The following is a 19,123-nucleotide window of genomic DNA, read 5'->3' on the forward strand; positions in this document are numbered from 1 at the left end:
TAGGATGCAACAGTGTAAGTTTATTTGTCAAGTTTACAGTCAATCAATACATGAAAAAAAGTCTAATTGCAGCTGATGGTTCATATCTGAACATGTCAAATAATGACAATGAGGAAAAACAAAAAGTTTCCTTTGCACAAAACCTGTTTTTGTAATCATTATTTAATCAGTCCAACGTCATTCAGTATCAGCAATGACATGGTACCCTATAGGCTATACACAAAACACTTTGTTGCATCACACAGGCTTATTTTACATTTTTTTCAAAATTATCTTATTTTTCAAAATAGAGTTTTGCTAATTCATACCTACAGAATACATAAAGCGGCATTTAACATAGTTGCTGTAATAATAACTTTATACATGAGACAGAGACGAGAGCCATAGCTCAATACTCGTAAAGTATAAGAAATAACGGAAGGCTTTTAGGCCAATTACTGCGGGAGAGTGTAAACAAAGGGGGGGGAACAATCAACACACAAAAGAAACAATCTCTGGTTGCTACTCCTAGCAAATATGGAAACTGCAGGGTAGCTCCACAGAAATCTGAGGTGTTAGTGCTTTTCTTGTAGAGTCTCAGTATTGAAAGTAAATGGCTCAACGTTAGATGCACATGCTCAAGAAACCAGCTCAAGGTCAGCGCCGAAACCAAACCAGCCATTCAGTACATGGGCAGACATGATCTGTAAAAACTTCTCGTAAGACTTCACCTCAATCCTCAAACGCTTCAAAGTTATCGTGGTGGTCAAATGATAAGTAAATAATAGCAAATCTAGAACTATCAAGGTCGGTCTCAGGTGAAATACAGTAGGAGTGCTGGCAGAGAAACGAAGATGTCTGAGACAATGACCAAACTCAAGTGACAAAACGAATAAATGCTTCAAAATAAGACTCAAAAACATAAAGAACCAGTGTAGAATTTAAGGTAGGAAACCAATTTATACCGTGTCATACTATACTGTAAATACACACATAGAAGGGCAAATAAAACTAGAAATCAAACATTCATCACCAAGAAAAAACCTGCAAACAAGCAGTAGGTAAATATGCTGTTATTTATCATTTATTTACAACACTTAAGCTATTTTTTAAACAGGTTCGTATGCACGTAATGAAGCAGGTTGGTTAGTTGTTGGACCACGGGGGGGCTGGGTGTGGGTGACGGTGTTAGACATGCAGATTCAGTACTCCCTCTAAGCCTTCAGAGTAGAAACCCAGCAGGTAGAAAGACAGACAGAAGATTCACCCATGAAAATGAATTGTCATTTAGACTGCTTAAAAATGCTCACCAATGCAATGTTTACATCTCAAGATTTTGTTTTCATATTGACGGTACGGACACTTCGCACTCACGATACTTTGACGGAAGCCCTTGGGTTCTTAAACATGCTGTAACATTACCTTCAGCAGTTCAAACCCGATCTGCACATCAACAGAGGTTGGTTAGGGTTGGACAGATGTCAATATTTTCAAACCAGTTTGACATTTAGCTAATATTCGGATATGACGGCTATACCAGATTTGACAACTAGGGGTCACACTTGACGAAGCAGCCGCACATTACTTTTCTTTCAGTGTCTACGCGTTGTTACCCCGTCTGTTTTGATACGAGAATACAAGATATCGCAACCAATCTAGATATAGAGACGCTAGCATTAGTGCTGTGATGTGCCTAAATGCTCAATAGGCAGTTTACATAAAATCAAACCAGTGTAAGCTTGTTAATTGGAAATCAACCAAACTCTAGCAGTGCTGATAACTGTTGAGTACGGACGTATTTTTTCCAAATGAGCTAAAATACTGCCACCTTGCACATAGTTATGTTATGTTTTTTCCGTAGCAGCATAATGCACAATGTAGCCAAACTCTTCTCTTCCGTGATCTGTCAATCTGTGGGGGGTAGCTGTATTAGTAGCAGTGCGTATACCCTGATGCAGCATCTATAAGCAATCCAAACCAAGTGTAGAGTCAAACTGAATGTCATCAAAGCCTAATGTCATAATTGCCTAATCGAAGCATTAGCAGTACTTTAGCGGCTATCAGCTTTAGCACTAGCAGAATCAAGCTAGGCTATTACTGCTCATTACATTACTCTGCATAATTGAAGCCTACTGAAAGCGGATGCATGCGGTGATCTGTGGCTGGGTGGAGCTGAGGCAGCAGGCGTAGAGGGAGCACTGATTGGTTCACTGGTGTCACATCAGTATGTCCAGGTCGTCCCCGCGGTCGTCCTCCTCCGTCACCCGCAGCGCCAGCACCTCCTCGTTCAGGAACAGTCCGCTCAGGTGCTCCTTGCGGGCCTGGCGCTGCTCCTTCAGCTGCCGCTTCCTCAGAGCCTTCTGCTGGAGCTTGCGCTGCTTGGAGCGTTTCTGAAGAGATGGCAGGGCAGGAGAGAGACGTTTAAGAAGGGAAAAGATGAGGATAAAGGCTTTGAGGGAAATGTAACCCTAACCCCTAGATTCCACCGGGTCCGTCTGCGTCGCGTTACGGCCGCGTTACGGCCGCGTTACGGCGTCCGCAAGGATCGCGGCCACTCTAGTCAATGGGTGCTATTCCACCAGAAGCGTCCCAGAAGCGTCTCGCCGCTGGGCTCCGCTCTAAATAGGATTGAAGTCTATTTTTCGACGCGAGGCGTTGCAGAGGCGGCGGGCAGGAAATGGACCGGTCAGAGCATCCGGCCCATCCCCCAAATAAACTAATTTGCAGACCCTATCCCTCCGTAGTCTTTCAAGTAGGAGTAGACATGCCAGCGTTCTCCTCCTGTTTACAGGCACTGTGTAAATTATATATAGAATAATTATGATGATAAATGCATTTTTTTACCACTAAAATACAGCAACACATCTTTGATTCATGTAGTTTATAACTGGGATATTACAATTATTATGAACTTTGTCTGTACAAAGCAGCCTGTCCAGGAAATATGCCCAAATCAACAAAAACTGCGAGCCGGTAGGCAAGACGCTCCGCTTCTGAAACGCTTCTGAAACGCGCCTGGTAGGGTATGACGGACCGCGGCGCAGCCGTTACGCGACGCAGACGGACCCGGTGGAATCGAGGCTTTTTGTATTCATATATTAATCTGTTGATTATTGCCTTGATTGATCTATTATTAAAACTAATAAACAAAACAAAAAAACCTTTATTATTTCCAGGATTTTAATTCAACAAACTCCACACATTACTTGTTTTCTTGGACAGTGCTTTTTAAGTAAAATAAACTCAATAAATGGATATATTAAATATTTTGGATGCTGCCATGCACCTCAAAAAAGTGAATGTAACTCTGGTTTCTGAACTAAAGAAATAAAGGATTTCACTTTAGACTGTGTGACTAATGGCATAGAAAATGATTGTTTTGAGGGACAAAAACCTGATTACAGATTCATTTAAAAACAAATGTAACTTACCTTCTGTTTTCTCTGTTTTGCGATGGATCAATTAAGCTGGATCCATGATGAAATCCCGCTACATGGATCCATGTATTTTAAATTAACCTGTAATCAGCCATTTTCTACACTGTGTCTCTTTCAAATGCTTTAAAGACAGAGGAGACGGCGGGATTTCCTGCCATTCAGTGTGAGCTACACAAGGCTGGCCCTACAGGAACATTCCACAACTGATCAAAGATGTGTAATGTGTCACCACAGTGATAAGATGGACTTTTATTAATCCCTCGTGGGGAAATTCTTTCTCTGCATTTGACCCATCCTGTGTTAGGAGCAGTGTGCTGCCATTTTGAACGGCGCCCGGGGAGCAGTGTGGGGAACGGTGCCTTGCTCAGGGACACCTCGGTAGCACTTGCCGGGACTTGAACTGGTGACCTTCCAGTTGCCAAGCCAAGTCCCTATCGACTTCGCCACCACCGCCCACAAATCCAGAAGGAATAGTATTTGTCAAAAACAGGTGTTTCTACACTTCCCCCCACACACGCACACATTCTTACTTTAGAGTCTCGTATACGTTCTGCAGCACTGGAAAGGTTGCCATCGCTGTGAGCTCTGCTAATGTTAGCAACACTGCTGCCACTGCAGGCTGATGCTGGACCACCTGCAACACAACATGTATTACAACCAGGAAGACTCAAGAGAAACAAAACCGAGCTGAACATCTTACTTAATGTTGTGATTGCTTATTATTTCACCAACAAAATGGTCTATCTGTCATTGTTTAATCCTATTGGCGGCGGCAATAGCTCAGTCTTTAAGGACTTTGTCACCGGTACAAGTCCAGATGGGACCAAAGATACGGAGTGTGGACCGGTCACTGTTGTTAATAAAAGTGAAAGTGAATTTACACTCTGGATTAATAAAGGTGATCTTAATCATAATGAGTTGTGCAGGAATGATTCTGAAAACGAACGAGCATTTTAACACTTCTTCTCTGGTATCTCTAAGTCATGGTTTTTTCTGAAGTCCTTTTTGGTTAGATGCTTGAAATAAGGTCGGTGTTTAACACAAGCTTACGAAATGTTCACATTTTTACCCTGCTGGTGAATGTCCTAGGTGTCTAAACACTTGCTACCGTGACTTAATGTAACTATTACATGTCATCACGTCAATTATAGCCGCCTTTAGCTTAGCGATGGTGACGTGTAGTCATGTGACCGTTCTGTATTTCCTTTATAGCCAAAAAGTAGTTTTTAGCATGTTAGCACTTATGCTGTGACATCAAATATATCTGTAAATGTGCCACTGGTGAAAGTCTGAAGCATAAGTCATAAGAACAGCGGTTGCTAACAAGTGTGGAAATGACTCTACTAAACATCATCACGGCAAACATTAGCCGCCTTTAGCTTATCTACGGTGACGTGAAGTCATGTGACAGTGCTTTAGTTCCTTTAAAGCCAAAAGTTAGAATTGACTTCTGGCTAATCAAAAAGTTAATAGGTGGAGATTATCCTGCTGAACAAAATGTTGACGTATCATAAACAAATGTTTGCCACTGATAATATTTTCTGCAATATTCCAAAATCTAAGAGATAAATCCCATTGGCTTTTTGCTCCAAGGAGCCCCTGCGATGCTAACTGCCAGGACAGTAAACAAAAATATTAGGGCTGTCAAACGATTACAATTTTTAATCAGATTAATCACAGCTTAAAAATGAATTAATCATGATTAATAATCACCATTCGAACTATGTCCAAAATATGCCATTTCTTTATGTATATTGTTGTGGGAATGGAAAGATAAATGAAAGAAGGCGGATATATCCATTTCACATACAGTATGTATGTTTATTATAAAAAAATTCTGTGTGTCAAAATGAAAGACAGCCCACACACCTATCAATCATCAAACCGTGGGGTCTTAATTCATTACGTGTTGATTTCTATCAACGGGGGAGTACTTCAGGAAAGTCGACGGGGGGGGCGGCTAGTGGAGTACTTCATGACCACAGAGTGTGAACGTTGTGATCAGCTGTTTTAGCGCAGTTCTCCAGTGAAGGGGGGGGGGGGGGGGAGTCTCCCTCCGCAGCCGGTTGGCGTAGTTTTGGCACAATTCCGTTGTACAGGCCGACGTTAACAGCAGCCCTGTCTGTGCACACGGAGACCGACTCTGTCGTCCGGTGATCTAACCGCCTTCTGGAAAAGCTTCACAAGTACGTCGGTACGCAAATGCGCTTTGTGACACAAGTGACGGTACGCATTTCAGATTACGCACATAACCTGCGTACCAGTTATGTGTTACCTGTACTACAGCAAAAGTATTCTCCGTCGGGACTTCCTGCAACAACACCACGCCGTTATCGTGATTCTGATTGGCCAGAAGACATTATCAAAGATGCTCTATTGAGAAGACGATCACTACGTGACAAAAGTTTTCAAAACCGTTTCTGGTCTTCGGTATTTCCAGACAAGTGGCTACTGAAATCAATCTTACTAACTGCTGTCTGTGCAATTCTCGGCGCGAGTTGGCGGACTTTATTTTGCTTACTTTAACATCATTTTTCATGGTGGGGCTAAGCCATTTATTGGTATGGGTGTAGCCTACCCCAGCCATACCCTGGCGCTGCCACTGGTGGGATGTATGGGGCGGGCCATTCTGCACATGCGTTAAATGCGTTAAATATTTTTAACGCAATTAATTCAAAAAATTAATTACCGCCGTTAACGCGATAATTTTGACAGCATTAAAAAATACATCTCCTTGCACCACTTTATATCTGAGCCCCATCGTTCCACCATTTCAAGGCAACGTCTCACCTGCCACAGAGTTGGAGGCGGTGGAGCCGGTGGAGGAGCTGGTGGAGCTGACCATGCTGCCGTTGCTGCTGCTGGCGGCGCTGACCCCCCCGGTGCTGGCGCTGCTGTGGCTGCTCCTCTTCCAGCCCTCCCTGCTGGCCCGCTGCCTCGGGCTGTGCTCTCGGATATAGTTACGCACCTGAAGGCATCACACAGGTACCAATTATTTACTTCTCACATCCTGCAGAACTGAAATGTAATGGACTGGCGGTGTTTTCACAGCTGCTGCCCACCTGCTTGAGCTTCTCGTCGGTGAGGCAGTTGAGCTCGATGATGAACTCGCTGTCGGTGGGGGAGATCTGAGCGCAAGGGTCGATGATCTTGATGATGTCCAGCTGCTCCCTCAGGCCCATCTCTGTGCTCACCTTCCGACTCAGGTACTCGATATACTCCACCTGGAAGTGGAAACACACACATGAAGTTTTCATGCTTTCCATTCCAGGTATCTCTGCCCACACTGAATACTTAAAGGTTGATTTAAAGTGTTTCACTGAACGTAGTGGGGTGTTTCTAACTACTGCAAACAATCACTGGAGTGGAAATGGCTAGAGCTTTATATTTCTGATAATGAGTAAAATAATACACTACAAACAAAGGGAGTTGGGAATTCAGACATACCACAGGATGTGGGGAGAAAAGCACATGTAGTTACCAACTCAAGTACATGAAGGGATTTCAATTTGAGGTAATTCTGGAAATTACTATAGTAGCTAAAAGAAAGTTCCAACAACAGCAGCAGCATGCGTGGGTGTTATGTGCAGGGCTCGAGCTTAAGGGCGTCCCGTCGTCAACAAAAATAGGGTCGGGGAGGATAAAAAAAAAGTTTGGGACGAGAGTTCAAATAAAAATACCCTGCCAACTCTACTACGAACGGCAATGAAAATGAAACTGACTGCACGTTTTGTGTAGCACACAGTTATTAAACCTCCTCCAAAACAGCAACCCGCGAAATACACACACACACAGTACGTATACCGACAGCCAGCGGCACAGCTGCCCGCAAATTCCTGGCCCGCGAATTTGCGGGTCTAGCTATGTACTGACTGAGTGTGTGTATTTCGCGGGTTGAGTGATGGACAATGGCATCCCGTGGAGGAATTCTGAAATGTTTTACCGTTACATCACGAAAACGCACAGCAGAACCAGACCCTGGAGCGCCGGCCTCTTTATTTACTTACTCCTCTTCATCCTCTGCTATGGGTAATAAGGCTGAGATGAGAACTCTCCATCGCAACAATGATTACGATAGTGTAGCTTCTCATAAATTCATTATGCTATCTGGCTGCTTTTAAAAGAATGTTTTAAGTTGGTGAAATAGTGGCAATTACATGCAAAATCCAACAAAATAAAACGTGGAAACCTTTTTGTATTGAGATGCAAGCCATGCCATAATCTAATTGTTACCGGACATTCACGTGAAACAATTCACCAGCAGAAATATTTAAAACATACTGGTAGCTGGGTCAGAAAGCTGGTCAGTTAAAGGATCTCCTTAATGACTTAGAAGCACTATGATACAGAGAGGTGTGTTTACTTGTTCATCGTTGGTCATGGCGCTCCATGGTAACTCGTCCAGGTTGCGGTGGGGGTGGGGCTTAGGCTTCCTCTTGGAGAACAGACATGGTGAACTGGGAACGCTGGGGATGATGTCAGAGAGGACGTCGCTGCCACTGGCGATGTCACTTCCTGGCAGCTGTGGGGAATGTAACAAAAAAAATAAGGAATGGACAACATCGCGCTAATCACTTCATTTTTTGGACGATTGTGGCTGTGAGGAAGTGTGGTCGTCCAGCATTCGGAAGGTTGGGAGTTCGAAGTCCGCACCTTGACCTATCATGTACAATGTGTTGGAGGTTTAGCCAATACAAGCGCAAGTGTTACCTCCCTTTGGAGAAACTTTGCGATTTTAGTCTTTGCAGACCAAAACCTATATAACATTCTACAGGAAAAATAAAACCCAAAAGAACATTATAGGGCCCCTTTAAGTAACTTTCTTTTGGGATAATATTTGTCTCCTGGTTTAATAGCATCTATTTTTTCCTCTTTTATCAATTTGCCAAAGCTAACATACCAATTACGTAAATGTGCGTGTTCACTGCAAAAGCTACACGGGCTGAGTGCAAAAAAAAGAAATGTCATCAGAGTTAGATAATGCCACCGACCTGCCACTCAAACTCGCTGCTGTCGGACCAGTCCCAATATGTGCTGATGGAGGAGGAGACATCGCTGCAGACACTGCCCTCTGGAAACAGGTCCAGAGACGTCAGTTCCTGGTCGTCCAGCAGGGAGTAGCAGTCGTCCTGATCCCCCACAGACACGGAGGAGAAGAGCTCCTCGCTGCACTCTGAGCTGGCCACGCTCGTCCCACAGGAAGTGAGGTTCCACCTGCGGACAACAATGACAGCACGTCAGAGCACTTTCTAGGAGTAAGTCATGGAAATTGATCTGAAGGTTTTTCAAGACTGGGGGAGGGTGCAGGCAAGATAAGGAAGTACATTTCAGCTATGTCAATTATTTTAAAATGTCAACAAAAACATGGATGCAGGAGTCACAGAGTATACTGTTCACAGCTATTTTCCAGTGGCACCTTTTTCACCATTAACCTTTTTTCTGAGACTTGCCACCTAAGAAATGCGAATAATACTGAATAAACTATACATTTTATGTGAATTTGATATGACTTCTTTACATTTTTGTCTGGAGAACTTCATTATTGTCCTTATTAAAGCCAACAGAATGGACTTTAGCTTATCAATGAGTGTATAGAACCTCCTTCCTTTAAAACAAGGTAAAAAAAGGTCAGGTAGTGTTAAGGTGCGTTCACACAGGACATGAAGCTAATTGTGTACCGTGCCATCATTTGTAACAACGCTTGTCAGTAAAACTAGACAAGGAGGCGGGGCTAATTTCCTTGTAGATACCAACAATGTTTTTATTAGCCATGGCCGAAATCGCAACAAAGTATGAGTATGGACAAAATCATCTTTTTTGTTTGTTATGCCACCAATAGCTGCATGGCCACATGTTGCAGCAGTTTATGGTGGGTCCATCTTTTGAGTACTGTACCATTTAAGGTTGGTATTTTTTGTATTAATTCCCAAAACAAAAATGAGGATTTTTCCTTGATAAAATCTTTTGAAAAAACATCCTGAGAGTCAGTTGACCTCACAAACTGATGACACACACGTGAACACAAGCACACACCACTGGTCTACTTGCCTGTTGCTTTTGAAGCGGTGCAGAGGGTCTGTTCTGTGACAAGATGAGAGTTGACAGCCAAAGTCACTGACGTCCAGAGTTCCCACATCACTGAGGTTGGCTCTTTGAGAGAGGAGTGGGAAAGGCTCCTCTGGTGCCAAAAACTTCTCATACAGAGACTCAGACATCGCCAGATGGACCTACAAAAACAGAGGCAAAGATAAGACAAACAAAACATAATAGGGTGCATATCAATAGAGCTACAGTCTCAATTATTAACACCAAATTATATAGACACATCTGACAGACACACTCTCCAAAAGCTTTCTAAAAGGGTACAGCTGAACCACAATATGGTGTATTCAAGTAGAGTTTTACCCTCAAGGAATGTATTTGCTGTACTTGTGCAAATCATAACACAGTAACAGACAATTGTATTCAAATGAAAAACAGGTATTGCAAAAATCAAGTAACAAAAAGGAAAAAACAAGAAAAAGGACAATTAAGATATTAACTATTTATCAAGTTAAATGAAAGTGTGTGCAATTGTAATTTTATAATATGTGTCCTAATGTGCAAATTAATGTATTTTAAATGATATTAAACATTCTGTTGTGTGGGGTGGAAGTGAATATCCAATAGACAACTCTTACAAAGTTGCTGATCTTTTCCAGTGGTAAAGCACCTTGATATACAGACACAATGAACAAAACCAAATATGATATTTAAGGTATTTAGTTCAGTTTTAACTTGATCTGATGGACTTCAACATTGTTGCTTGTAAAAATGTTCCATGTGTGTAAATCATTGTTGTTAATAAATGTAGTGAAACTACAAAAATGTGGCACAAGGTCACTCAAGAAAGCAAAACTTCGTCCAAATACAAGCAGTTACCTCAGGAATACGAGCTCCTTTACATTTGGGTCTTTTGTTGGTAACATAAGTGACGTTAGTGGCCAAAGCTAGCATTATTACAAGTACTAATAATGAGCTTTTAAGCATGTTAAAGACACTTCTCATGTTCATCTTTGATACTAGATGTCATCCACGTTAAGCCTCTAACTCCCATAATTGTTGTTTTTCTTAACAACACAATAAGATGCTTGACAGTCACGCAAAGCACACCAAGACAAAATGAGAATACACCATTAAAGAAGGAAGCTACATTAGCTTTAATAACTCAAACATTACCATATACGGTACTATTATTTTTCACCAAGACGCACATTCCGTGTTTGGAAAACAACACTAGCTAACGTCATTAGCTAGTTGCTAATCCTTCAAATGTGCAGGTAGCGTTTACCTAGCCACAAAACGAGCTTTAAATAATAATTTTCATTAATAACACACCTGAAGGTCTCATAAACCTGGTAAAGTTATTATAAAGAAGCTATAAACATTAAAACACTAACCTTTTGTCGTTCAAATAATGATCATTTCTGCCACCTCCATTTGCAAATCCTTTCTTTTCCAGCGATGAGCTAAGCTGTCACCGCGAGACTCCCGCGAGCCAACACTGTTGTCATGTGACGTGAGGCGGAAGTGGTCACACAAACAGAAAACTAGCATAAAAAAGAGCATTCTGTGCTTAAAATTTCACAATTTTGCTATTTGTTATCGCAAAATACAACATATGATTGCATGGTAGTCATGTCTTTAAGCCACACAAAGGACTCCAGCTTTTTGGGGGGCAGGATACCCGCAGAAATCGAGTCAATGTCGAAAAACCTGAAGGATGTGGACCAAGAGTTGTTCAGAAAAATACTAAAAGGTAAAATAGCTGTTTGCAAGATAATGTTGTTTTTAATGTCTATAGTTTATGACTCATTACAGACCTGGTCAGCCGTCTGTATAATATTTTTTTTTTTTAATGCATTGTAAAAGCCACTAACAATGGGGACGTTTTAAAACGTTGATAAGGTGTTCATTGAGTAATGATATCGGAGTTCCAACAACTTTTACTGTGAGATTTTAATAAATAGGTAGAGCAAAAACTGCTTTTTTGAGAAAAGGATCATTTACAACAACAAAAAAACCATAGCAACACAACCAGAACAAATATACCTAATACCATCACCGTGAAGGGCATCCATTATAACGTTAAACGAAAAAGTAAAAGTTATGTTATATAATCATAATCAGTCAGTGTCCCGGAAAAAAGTTTCACACATTTCTAAAAGCCTATTAATCCCCAAAAAAATCATGAAAAGTTCTAACATGAACCTAATAATACAGACAGAATCAAGATCTGTCCAAAATATGCGGAATATTTCACAAATACAAAAGATGATAAATTGTGTCAATATTATTTTTTTAAACTTGCACAACAAATATAAATATCTGTCGCCCAAACTTGGCGATAAGACAAATATCTAGGTGTATTTTATGGAACATTTAAAAAGTGTTCAAATATGCTTTTAGTTCATGAAAACAGCCCACAGAATGGTACCTGCAGGGGACCCGTGACAGTGCCCAATATCCCTGAACAAGTAGGCCTACAAATGAAGTTAATCCATAGCAGAGGTAAGTATGCCTGTGAACTCTTTTCTGTCCAGCTGTGGTCAGCGCCCTGGAGGGGAAGGACAACAGAGAGGTGATGAAGTCGATAGCAGAGAGCAGCGTCATCCCCCAGGAGAGGCTCAGTTACATCGTGGCTGGGATGTACAGAGTGCTGTCTGAGGCCATCCGCATCCCCACATCGTCGCTAAAGCAGGAGGTGAGCTGCTGTAAAACACTGGAAATTACATTATGAACATGCTGACAGTGTCTCAGTCTGTGTGCACTTTAGAGATGGGTCTTTCCCACAGTACACATTTTCACATGTTACAGCAGCATTAATAATAACCACTTTATGGTCATGATTTCCCAATGTGCCTAAATCCAACAAAACAATCATTACTGTTATATTCACATGCTCTTTTTTTGCTATTACAAGACATGAGATTGGTCTTTATTCCATGCTGTTGACATTGGACTGTATACTCAAAAACTCTATTATTATTCCAACCAAAAATCTCATTAACTTTGAGTATGCTGTCTTTTATGGTAGCCCATTACTGCCAGCGCCAATTACATTTAAAAAAATTAAAAACATAATTATCTCGTGATGAGATGAAGAAAAAATCATTCTAACGAAAAAATGTTATTTAAATAAATATTTTGTATCCTTTTATGAGAAACTATGTCATTTGTATTCAATAGTATTTCCTTATTTTGGGATACTAAGACTTTATTTTGAGATCCAATTCAACATTTCAAGTCAGTTTCTCATTATAATAATTTATAGTAGCCTACCTTTTTCCTCTCATTTGCATACATTGACTTTCAGAGATTATGGACATCCTAAATTGTTCTGACAGAAGACATTTTAACAGGCCACAGTACAAAAATATATATTTGTAATACTAAAAATGTACTAGTGCTGAATTCCACCTCTTGTGGTTATCTAAGGACACACTTCCTTGTTCCCGCCACTTCAAAAGCATCTTCTTACACATTGTAAGATCTTAATAATTGAATATTGAAAATACTTAACACTTGATTTGTGTCCCTGTTTAGGCCTTCAAAGAAGATCTTAGAGAACTGAGGCAAGGCTCGTCATCATTTTAACACATCTTCTATGTTTTCATGCATTACTCTGCTGGCTTATACACAACACACTCTCAACCTGAGATGATAAATGATTATGTTTTGTTACCTAGGATACCTGAAGACTTTATCACAGATTTCTCCAGTGTGGTCTTTGGAAGCAGGTATGTTGGATTTAAATTATCTACATTTAGAACTTTTAGACCTAGTAAAGTAAACCTTGTGTTCTCATAAAGGCATAGAAACAGTCTAAACTCAGGCCCAATTCCAACCAACCCCTACATCCTCCCCCTTACTGAATTCCACCCTTTTTGCATGTTTGTGAGGTTCTTCCAACACATTTGGTGTTGTTCCTAAACACTAGTGGAGAGTGGAAGTTATTAAAGCCTCCAACAGGAAGTGTGCTGGACTTGACTTAACCAGCTGCCCTACCTAACCAGGTGCATCGCTGTTTCTATCCGTCACTTGAACATGCTGTGTAGAATGTCCGTGCAAACATTTCAAAGAACTTCAAAGGTACATTTTCTAACATATATATATATTTTTTTTTATATATTTTTTTTTTTTTGTATAGCCCATTACAACACAAGGCAATTCAAAGTGCTTTACTGCAAAATGTGCAAATAAAAACATTAAAAGCATTAACATAAAGTGCAACAGAAAAATGACATTTTAATACAGTCATTAAAAAAACCAAGAGAATATATTTTTGCAGTTTTATTATTTGTTATTTTTCGTCCAAGAGAAGAATTACGACAGTTCCCGGTCCTGCCAGAAACATGGGAGTTTGTCCAAAAATTGCTGCTTTATTTTCAGTCTCCACCTTAATGAAGAAGCCTCATTCAGCTGAGAGTGAGACAACAGTCAGAGTTCACTCTGTCAAGGAGTGAGTGTGGATGGGTGGGTCTGGAGTTGGGCCATAGTGAAGAAAGCATGCCTTTTTCAAAGTCTAACTTAAACTTGTTTTGATCAGTATTGAGGTTGGCTCTGAATGCCATTCATGGTTACATTATTAGAGCATCATGTACATTGCTTTATGTTTGCAGACGTGCAGCTCTCGATGCAGCAACCTCTCAGAATGATCCGCACCTCCTCACAATGGAAGACTTTAAATGGAGAGTAGATGTTACCATTTCTACAAGGTAATGTATCGAATACAGAGGGGCAAGACATGTTTTTGCTTTTCAAGGTTCAAGGTTCTTTATTGTCAAACTAACATAGCTACAGAGTAATTATGTCTTTGAAAATCTTAGGTCACAGGCTTCTCCAACAATGCAACACAATAATACAGATAAGCAGACAATATTAAAGTATATTATATTAAAAGTAATACAAAAAGAAAAATAGTTTTAAAAAAGTGAGAAAAAAAAGTGGAATAGTGCAATACGAGTCTATATACAAGTTATTGGAATGATATATTAGATAATAGATAAATAATGACTAAGTAGCAGATTTTCAACATACACCCAGAATGTTTTTGTTGTTTTTATTGTAACTGAGTGTGTTTCTGTATCTCCCCAGCTCTTTAGCCCGAGCCCTGCAGCCATCTGTTCTGATGCAGATGAAGCTATCAGACGGTAGCTGTCAGCGCTTTGAGGTACTGAAACTAATGATTTCTCCCTGATAGTACAGGCAGTTTTACATTCACCACAAAGAAACCTGTTTTCATTTTAAATATGTGCCCAGATTATTAATACATATACTTACCAATGGGCCTTAATTATTTACTAAAGCATTTACATTTAAATAGTTTTATCCTTTTTTTGGTTGTTTACTGTTACCTGTAGTGTGTTATATAGACACTTGTGCTTTTATTGGCTAACGCTCCAACACATTGTACGTGATAGGCTAAGGGGCGGTGCAGCTCTAAGCGGTTGACCAATCACAACAGAGCCTGCTTCTTTTCACCCTCAAAAGAGATGCTGCAGCACAGGCAGTATGGGAAAAGTATTGAACATTAATGTACATGTAAATATGTAACAGTAGATGAACAGAATACAAATATGAACCTGAAAATGTTTATAATAAGGCCCCCTTAAAACCGACAAAAGAAACGTGGTGAGCATAATAATTCTCTGCATTCTCACTTCTTCTTAAAGCGAAGTGTCTTGTTGAAAATAAATAATAAATGTTGTTGATTGTAAACCATTCCATTTTAGAAATCATACCACTTATATTCTTAATTCATCAGGTCTCTCACTCAATGAGTTATAGCGTCCCATGCATCCTTTTTTTGTTTCTTTTATATCCACTACTGAAGCTACTTAAAATGGCTTTTATTTCTTTACGTTTACAATTGGGTGGTCCAACCTGTTCAGACTTTAGTCGGGTGTTCTTGATTTAACTTTCCCATTTTTGTTCCTATTTCCTTGTTTTGTGCACACAGCCCTGGAACCTCATGCCCTTTTAACGCTCCTGTTGTCTTCGGGTCAAATCTGACCGATTTACTACTTTCATCAATCATAACTTTTTTGTTTTACATTCGATTGCATTAAGGCTTTATTATGATATCCTTCACAGTAGACCTTTGAACATGTAAAATTGCTGATCACCACTTTCATTGAATTTTGGATGATTTAGTCAACTTTGTAACACCCATGGTGTTCCCGGTCAAACATGACCGCCATAAAGAAAAGGAATTAGTAACCATCCGGATCAGATAAAACACACACACACACACAAACACACACACAAACACACACATACACACACACACACACACACACACACACACACACACACACACCACACACACACACACACACACACAACACACACACACACACACACACATACACACACACACACACACACACACACACACACACACACACACACACACACACACTTTAGATGTGTTCCCCCCCTTATGTGCCCATCCCCCCATGTGAATCACACCTGGCACACACACACACACACACAGAACAATTTGACAAATGTACCGCTCTTATGTGCCCATCCCCCCACATGGATCACACCTGGCACACGCAATACATGTTCAGTGACTATTCTTTGTATATTAACTGCAGTTGGTCATGTATACCAGTAGTCTGATACAATATTTACAGTTTGAAAGGGTGTTAAATGAAATTTGGTGATAATTCATGGTATTTGTGTTAATGTAAAAGCAGTTAAAACAGGACCGGTCCAATTTGACCGCCAACCCCAAAGTAAGGAGGGGGAAATGAAGGCGTGGGGTTTGCATTGTTTTTAGGATCACCTGGAAGGCGCTTTAAATTTACAAGGCCAAAAAGAAATCACTATAAGAACACAGCCTGGTACAAACAATCGATTTGTACCTGTGTATAATTGTTGATGTAGTTGCTATATGTTTGGTTATACTCAAACATTGTTCAATATAAACATCAGTTACATCAAATTCCCCTTTTTGCAAACCTAAATGTATTTTAGAACGCATTATAAAGGTCTACTGTGTATTTATAATTTAGCTTTAGCCTGTGGCTTGAAAGAGTTGGTTGTTAGCCAGCGAGCTAATGTAGGTCGGTTTTACATAATAGGATCCAAGTGGAATAATTGAGGTAACATTTATTATAACTACAGCCTGACCTAGAACCTATTCTTGGCCAAGTGTTGCTGATACAGTCTGTGACAGTTGTGTTTGTTTGTTTGTACACTTAGTATACCACAATATATATACTTCAAAGCAGAACAGATACTTTAGAATGATTCTATCTCTGAGAAAAACAATTCTAGAGGAATTACAGCAGAACCTCTGACAGTATTTCTTTAGTTAAATTAGGTTTAATTTACAGTAGAAAATACCCAATTATCAGTTGAAGAAATAAATAAAAGTAATAACAATGTGACTTGTAGGATTGTAGTTTAACTATCACAGCAGTCACCCAAAAACAATAATAAAATAATAACATGAATAACTTTAAATCATACAATAGTGCTCATTGAAATAAATGCAGTCAGCGATAAATGATTCGTAAGGCTAATAATACAAAGTGAGAAACTGAAAAATGGATTAAATAATCAACAAGTTAGTACAATGCTGAATCAGCAGGGGACGCCACACTCCATAATCAATCAATTAATCAAACGTTATTCATACGACACATTGAATACACAAAAGGTAACACAGCAGGCTTTAGTGATTACAAAATGTTTATGCAAAAATAGATAAATATAATGTTTTAATTATTAAAACTTCTTATTATCCACAACATATAATTGAATAAAACAAGAATAACATTGAATTAAAAGCAACATTACTTATTCTTATTTATACTATGATACCACTGTATATATCGTAGTATACATGTTATATGTTGTAGTACAATGTGCACAATTTTACTTCTTATGTTTACATAAATATTATTATTCCATTTTATTTTTGTATTTTATTGAACCTTCCTGTCTTTGAATAAATATCTTTATTTCATTTTATATTTTTATTTCAAATGTTATCCTCACACTTCTTGCGTTTATTTAAAGGGGGCCTATCATGCAAAATGTACTTTGTGATGTCTTTTATACATAAATATGTGTCCCCGGTGCGTCTGGGAACTCACGCAGCGTCAGAAAATAAAACCCTCTCTCTTTTCCTCCGTACCCAAATCTTTTAAAAACAGGGGTACAACGAGCAGATACAGATTTGCTGCCGATGTGACGTCAAATCGGCAGCGGACCCACAGAAAATTGCTATCAGAAACAATGCCTGACGTGTTTTGGACGTAATCTCATCTTTGTTTACATTAGCAAGCCTCGCTAACACTCAGAGCTAACCTGTACTGGAGAGCACATGTGTTTTAAAAAGCAGGAAATAAAAAAAGGAACTCACCTTGTGATAAACTAAGTATTTATAATTATAAAAAATATAATTGTTTTGTTTATTTATTTGAATCCTTTTTTATTATATTCTAAAATGGAAATACTGTCATACAAATTCTGATTCTGATCCCCCATGCAGTTTTCAAATGGGACACTTTGTTCCTCTGTTACCTCATCAGTGATTCATCTTGTTTTTTTCTCGTCCAGGTGCCATTGTCCAAATTCCAGGAGCTCCGTTACAACGTGGCTCTGATTCTCAAGGAGATGAATGATCTGGAGAAGAGGAACATCCTCAAAATCCAGGATTGATATCCCGATATTTAATAAACCGCACTTTTCGATTTAGTGGAGTTCTGTAAATAGCACCACTCATTTTAAATCATACCTACTATGATATCATGAAAGACAATAATAATCCTCCTGTCATGGTGCTACGATCTGATCGTGTTGGCATCCAACATACTTGACTGCTGCCAGAGTGTAAAACGATAGGAATAGTTATCCAGCTGACTGCACCAGCTGAACCATGACAAAAAGACTCATAGATTTAAAAGATACATCTGTAAAATCAGACTGGATCAATAATTTTCTTGCATTCTTGTTAACTGTACATATTAGCATTGTTGTATCCAGTGGTTGTCTAGAGATTTGAGACAGATACAGAGCCTCCATTGTGCCAAAATACAAATGCATTCAAGTGAGACCCTCTCTTACTGGGTATCCACTTTAACCGGAGTCATGTGATCCGAGTCTGAACATTTTGTCCACATGCTAATGAAACGAGGGTGTGCAAATTAAATAATCATCCAGGACATTTTTCTACTCATTTTCTTGTATGCGTTTAACTCAAACCTGCACAAAATGAACTGTAATATATAAAGCAAGATTGAATGTTTGTTTTTTGTTTGCCATAATAACATAAAGACTTTTTACCTCTTGAATCACTTTTCTCTAATAAAATATGTCCATTCCTGTATCTACAAAGAGTGATTTCTTCATTTTGAACATGATGTCACAGAGAGGGAACAATTAAAATGGCATTTTGTGAATGATAAACACTTTTCACCTGTACAAAAACACTACATACTCACTGAGGATATTAGAGAACACATAAACCACTAAAAGACACCCACATTATTTATTTCTATTATAATATTATAACTTTTTTCTATTTTTTTAACTTTAATACTTTTGTATGCATGCTTCTAAGTAACATTAAGCTGTCTTTGGCTCTGCTGTAACAACGTACATTTCCCCTTAAAGGTATTCTGATTCTGAATGCTTGTTAAAGAGAG

The 19,123-nt window shown here is 39.4% G+C and overlaps 2 protein-coding genes across 2 annotated transcripts; one reads left to right on the forward strand and one right to left on the reverse strand.

The window, feature by feature from the left end:
- fam199x (family with sequence similarity 199, X-linked) lies at positions 1-10,994 on the reverse strand. The gene is made up of 8 exons (XM_034229184.1): positions 10,856-10,994; positions 9,465-9,643; positions 8,408-8,630; positions 7,780-7,938; positions 6,479-6,640; positions 6,207-6,384; positions 3,947-4,050; positions 1-2,369 (listed from the first exon to the last, which is right to left on the reverse strand). The coding sequence occupies exons 2-8, from the start codon at positions 9,629-9,631 to the stop codon at positions 2,196-2,198; spliced, it is 1,167 nt and encodes a 388-aa protein (XP_034085075.1). The 5' UTR covers positions 9,632-9,643; positions 10,856-10,994; the 3' UTR covers positions 1-2,195.
- commd5 (COMM domain containing 5) lies at positions 10,956-18,812 on the forward strand. Its single transcript, XM_034229185.1, has 7 exons — positions 10,956-11,214; positions 11,999-12,159; positions 13,002-13,030; positions 13,145-13,195; positions 14,078-14,173; positions 14,553-14,628; positions 18,036-18,812. Exons 1-7 carry the CDS (start codon positions 11,085-11,087, stop codon positions 18,135-18,137), a joined length of 645 nt encoding a protein of 214 aa, XP_034085076.1. The 5' UTR covers positions 10,956-11,084; the 3' UTR covers positions 18,138-18,812.
- The last annotated feature ends 311 nt before the right edge of the window (positions 18,813-19,123 follow it).

The sequence above is a fragment of the Gymnodraco acuticeps genome, unplaced genomic scaffold (genome assembly GCF_902827175.1).
Source record: "Gymnodraco acuticeps unplaced genomic scaffold, fGymAcu1.1, whole genome shotgun sequence".
Taxonomy (NCBI): domain Eukaryota; kingdom Metazoa; phylum Chordata; class Actinopteri; order Perciformes; family Bathydraconidae; genus Gymnodraco; species Gymnodraco acuticeps.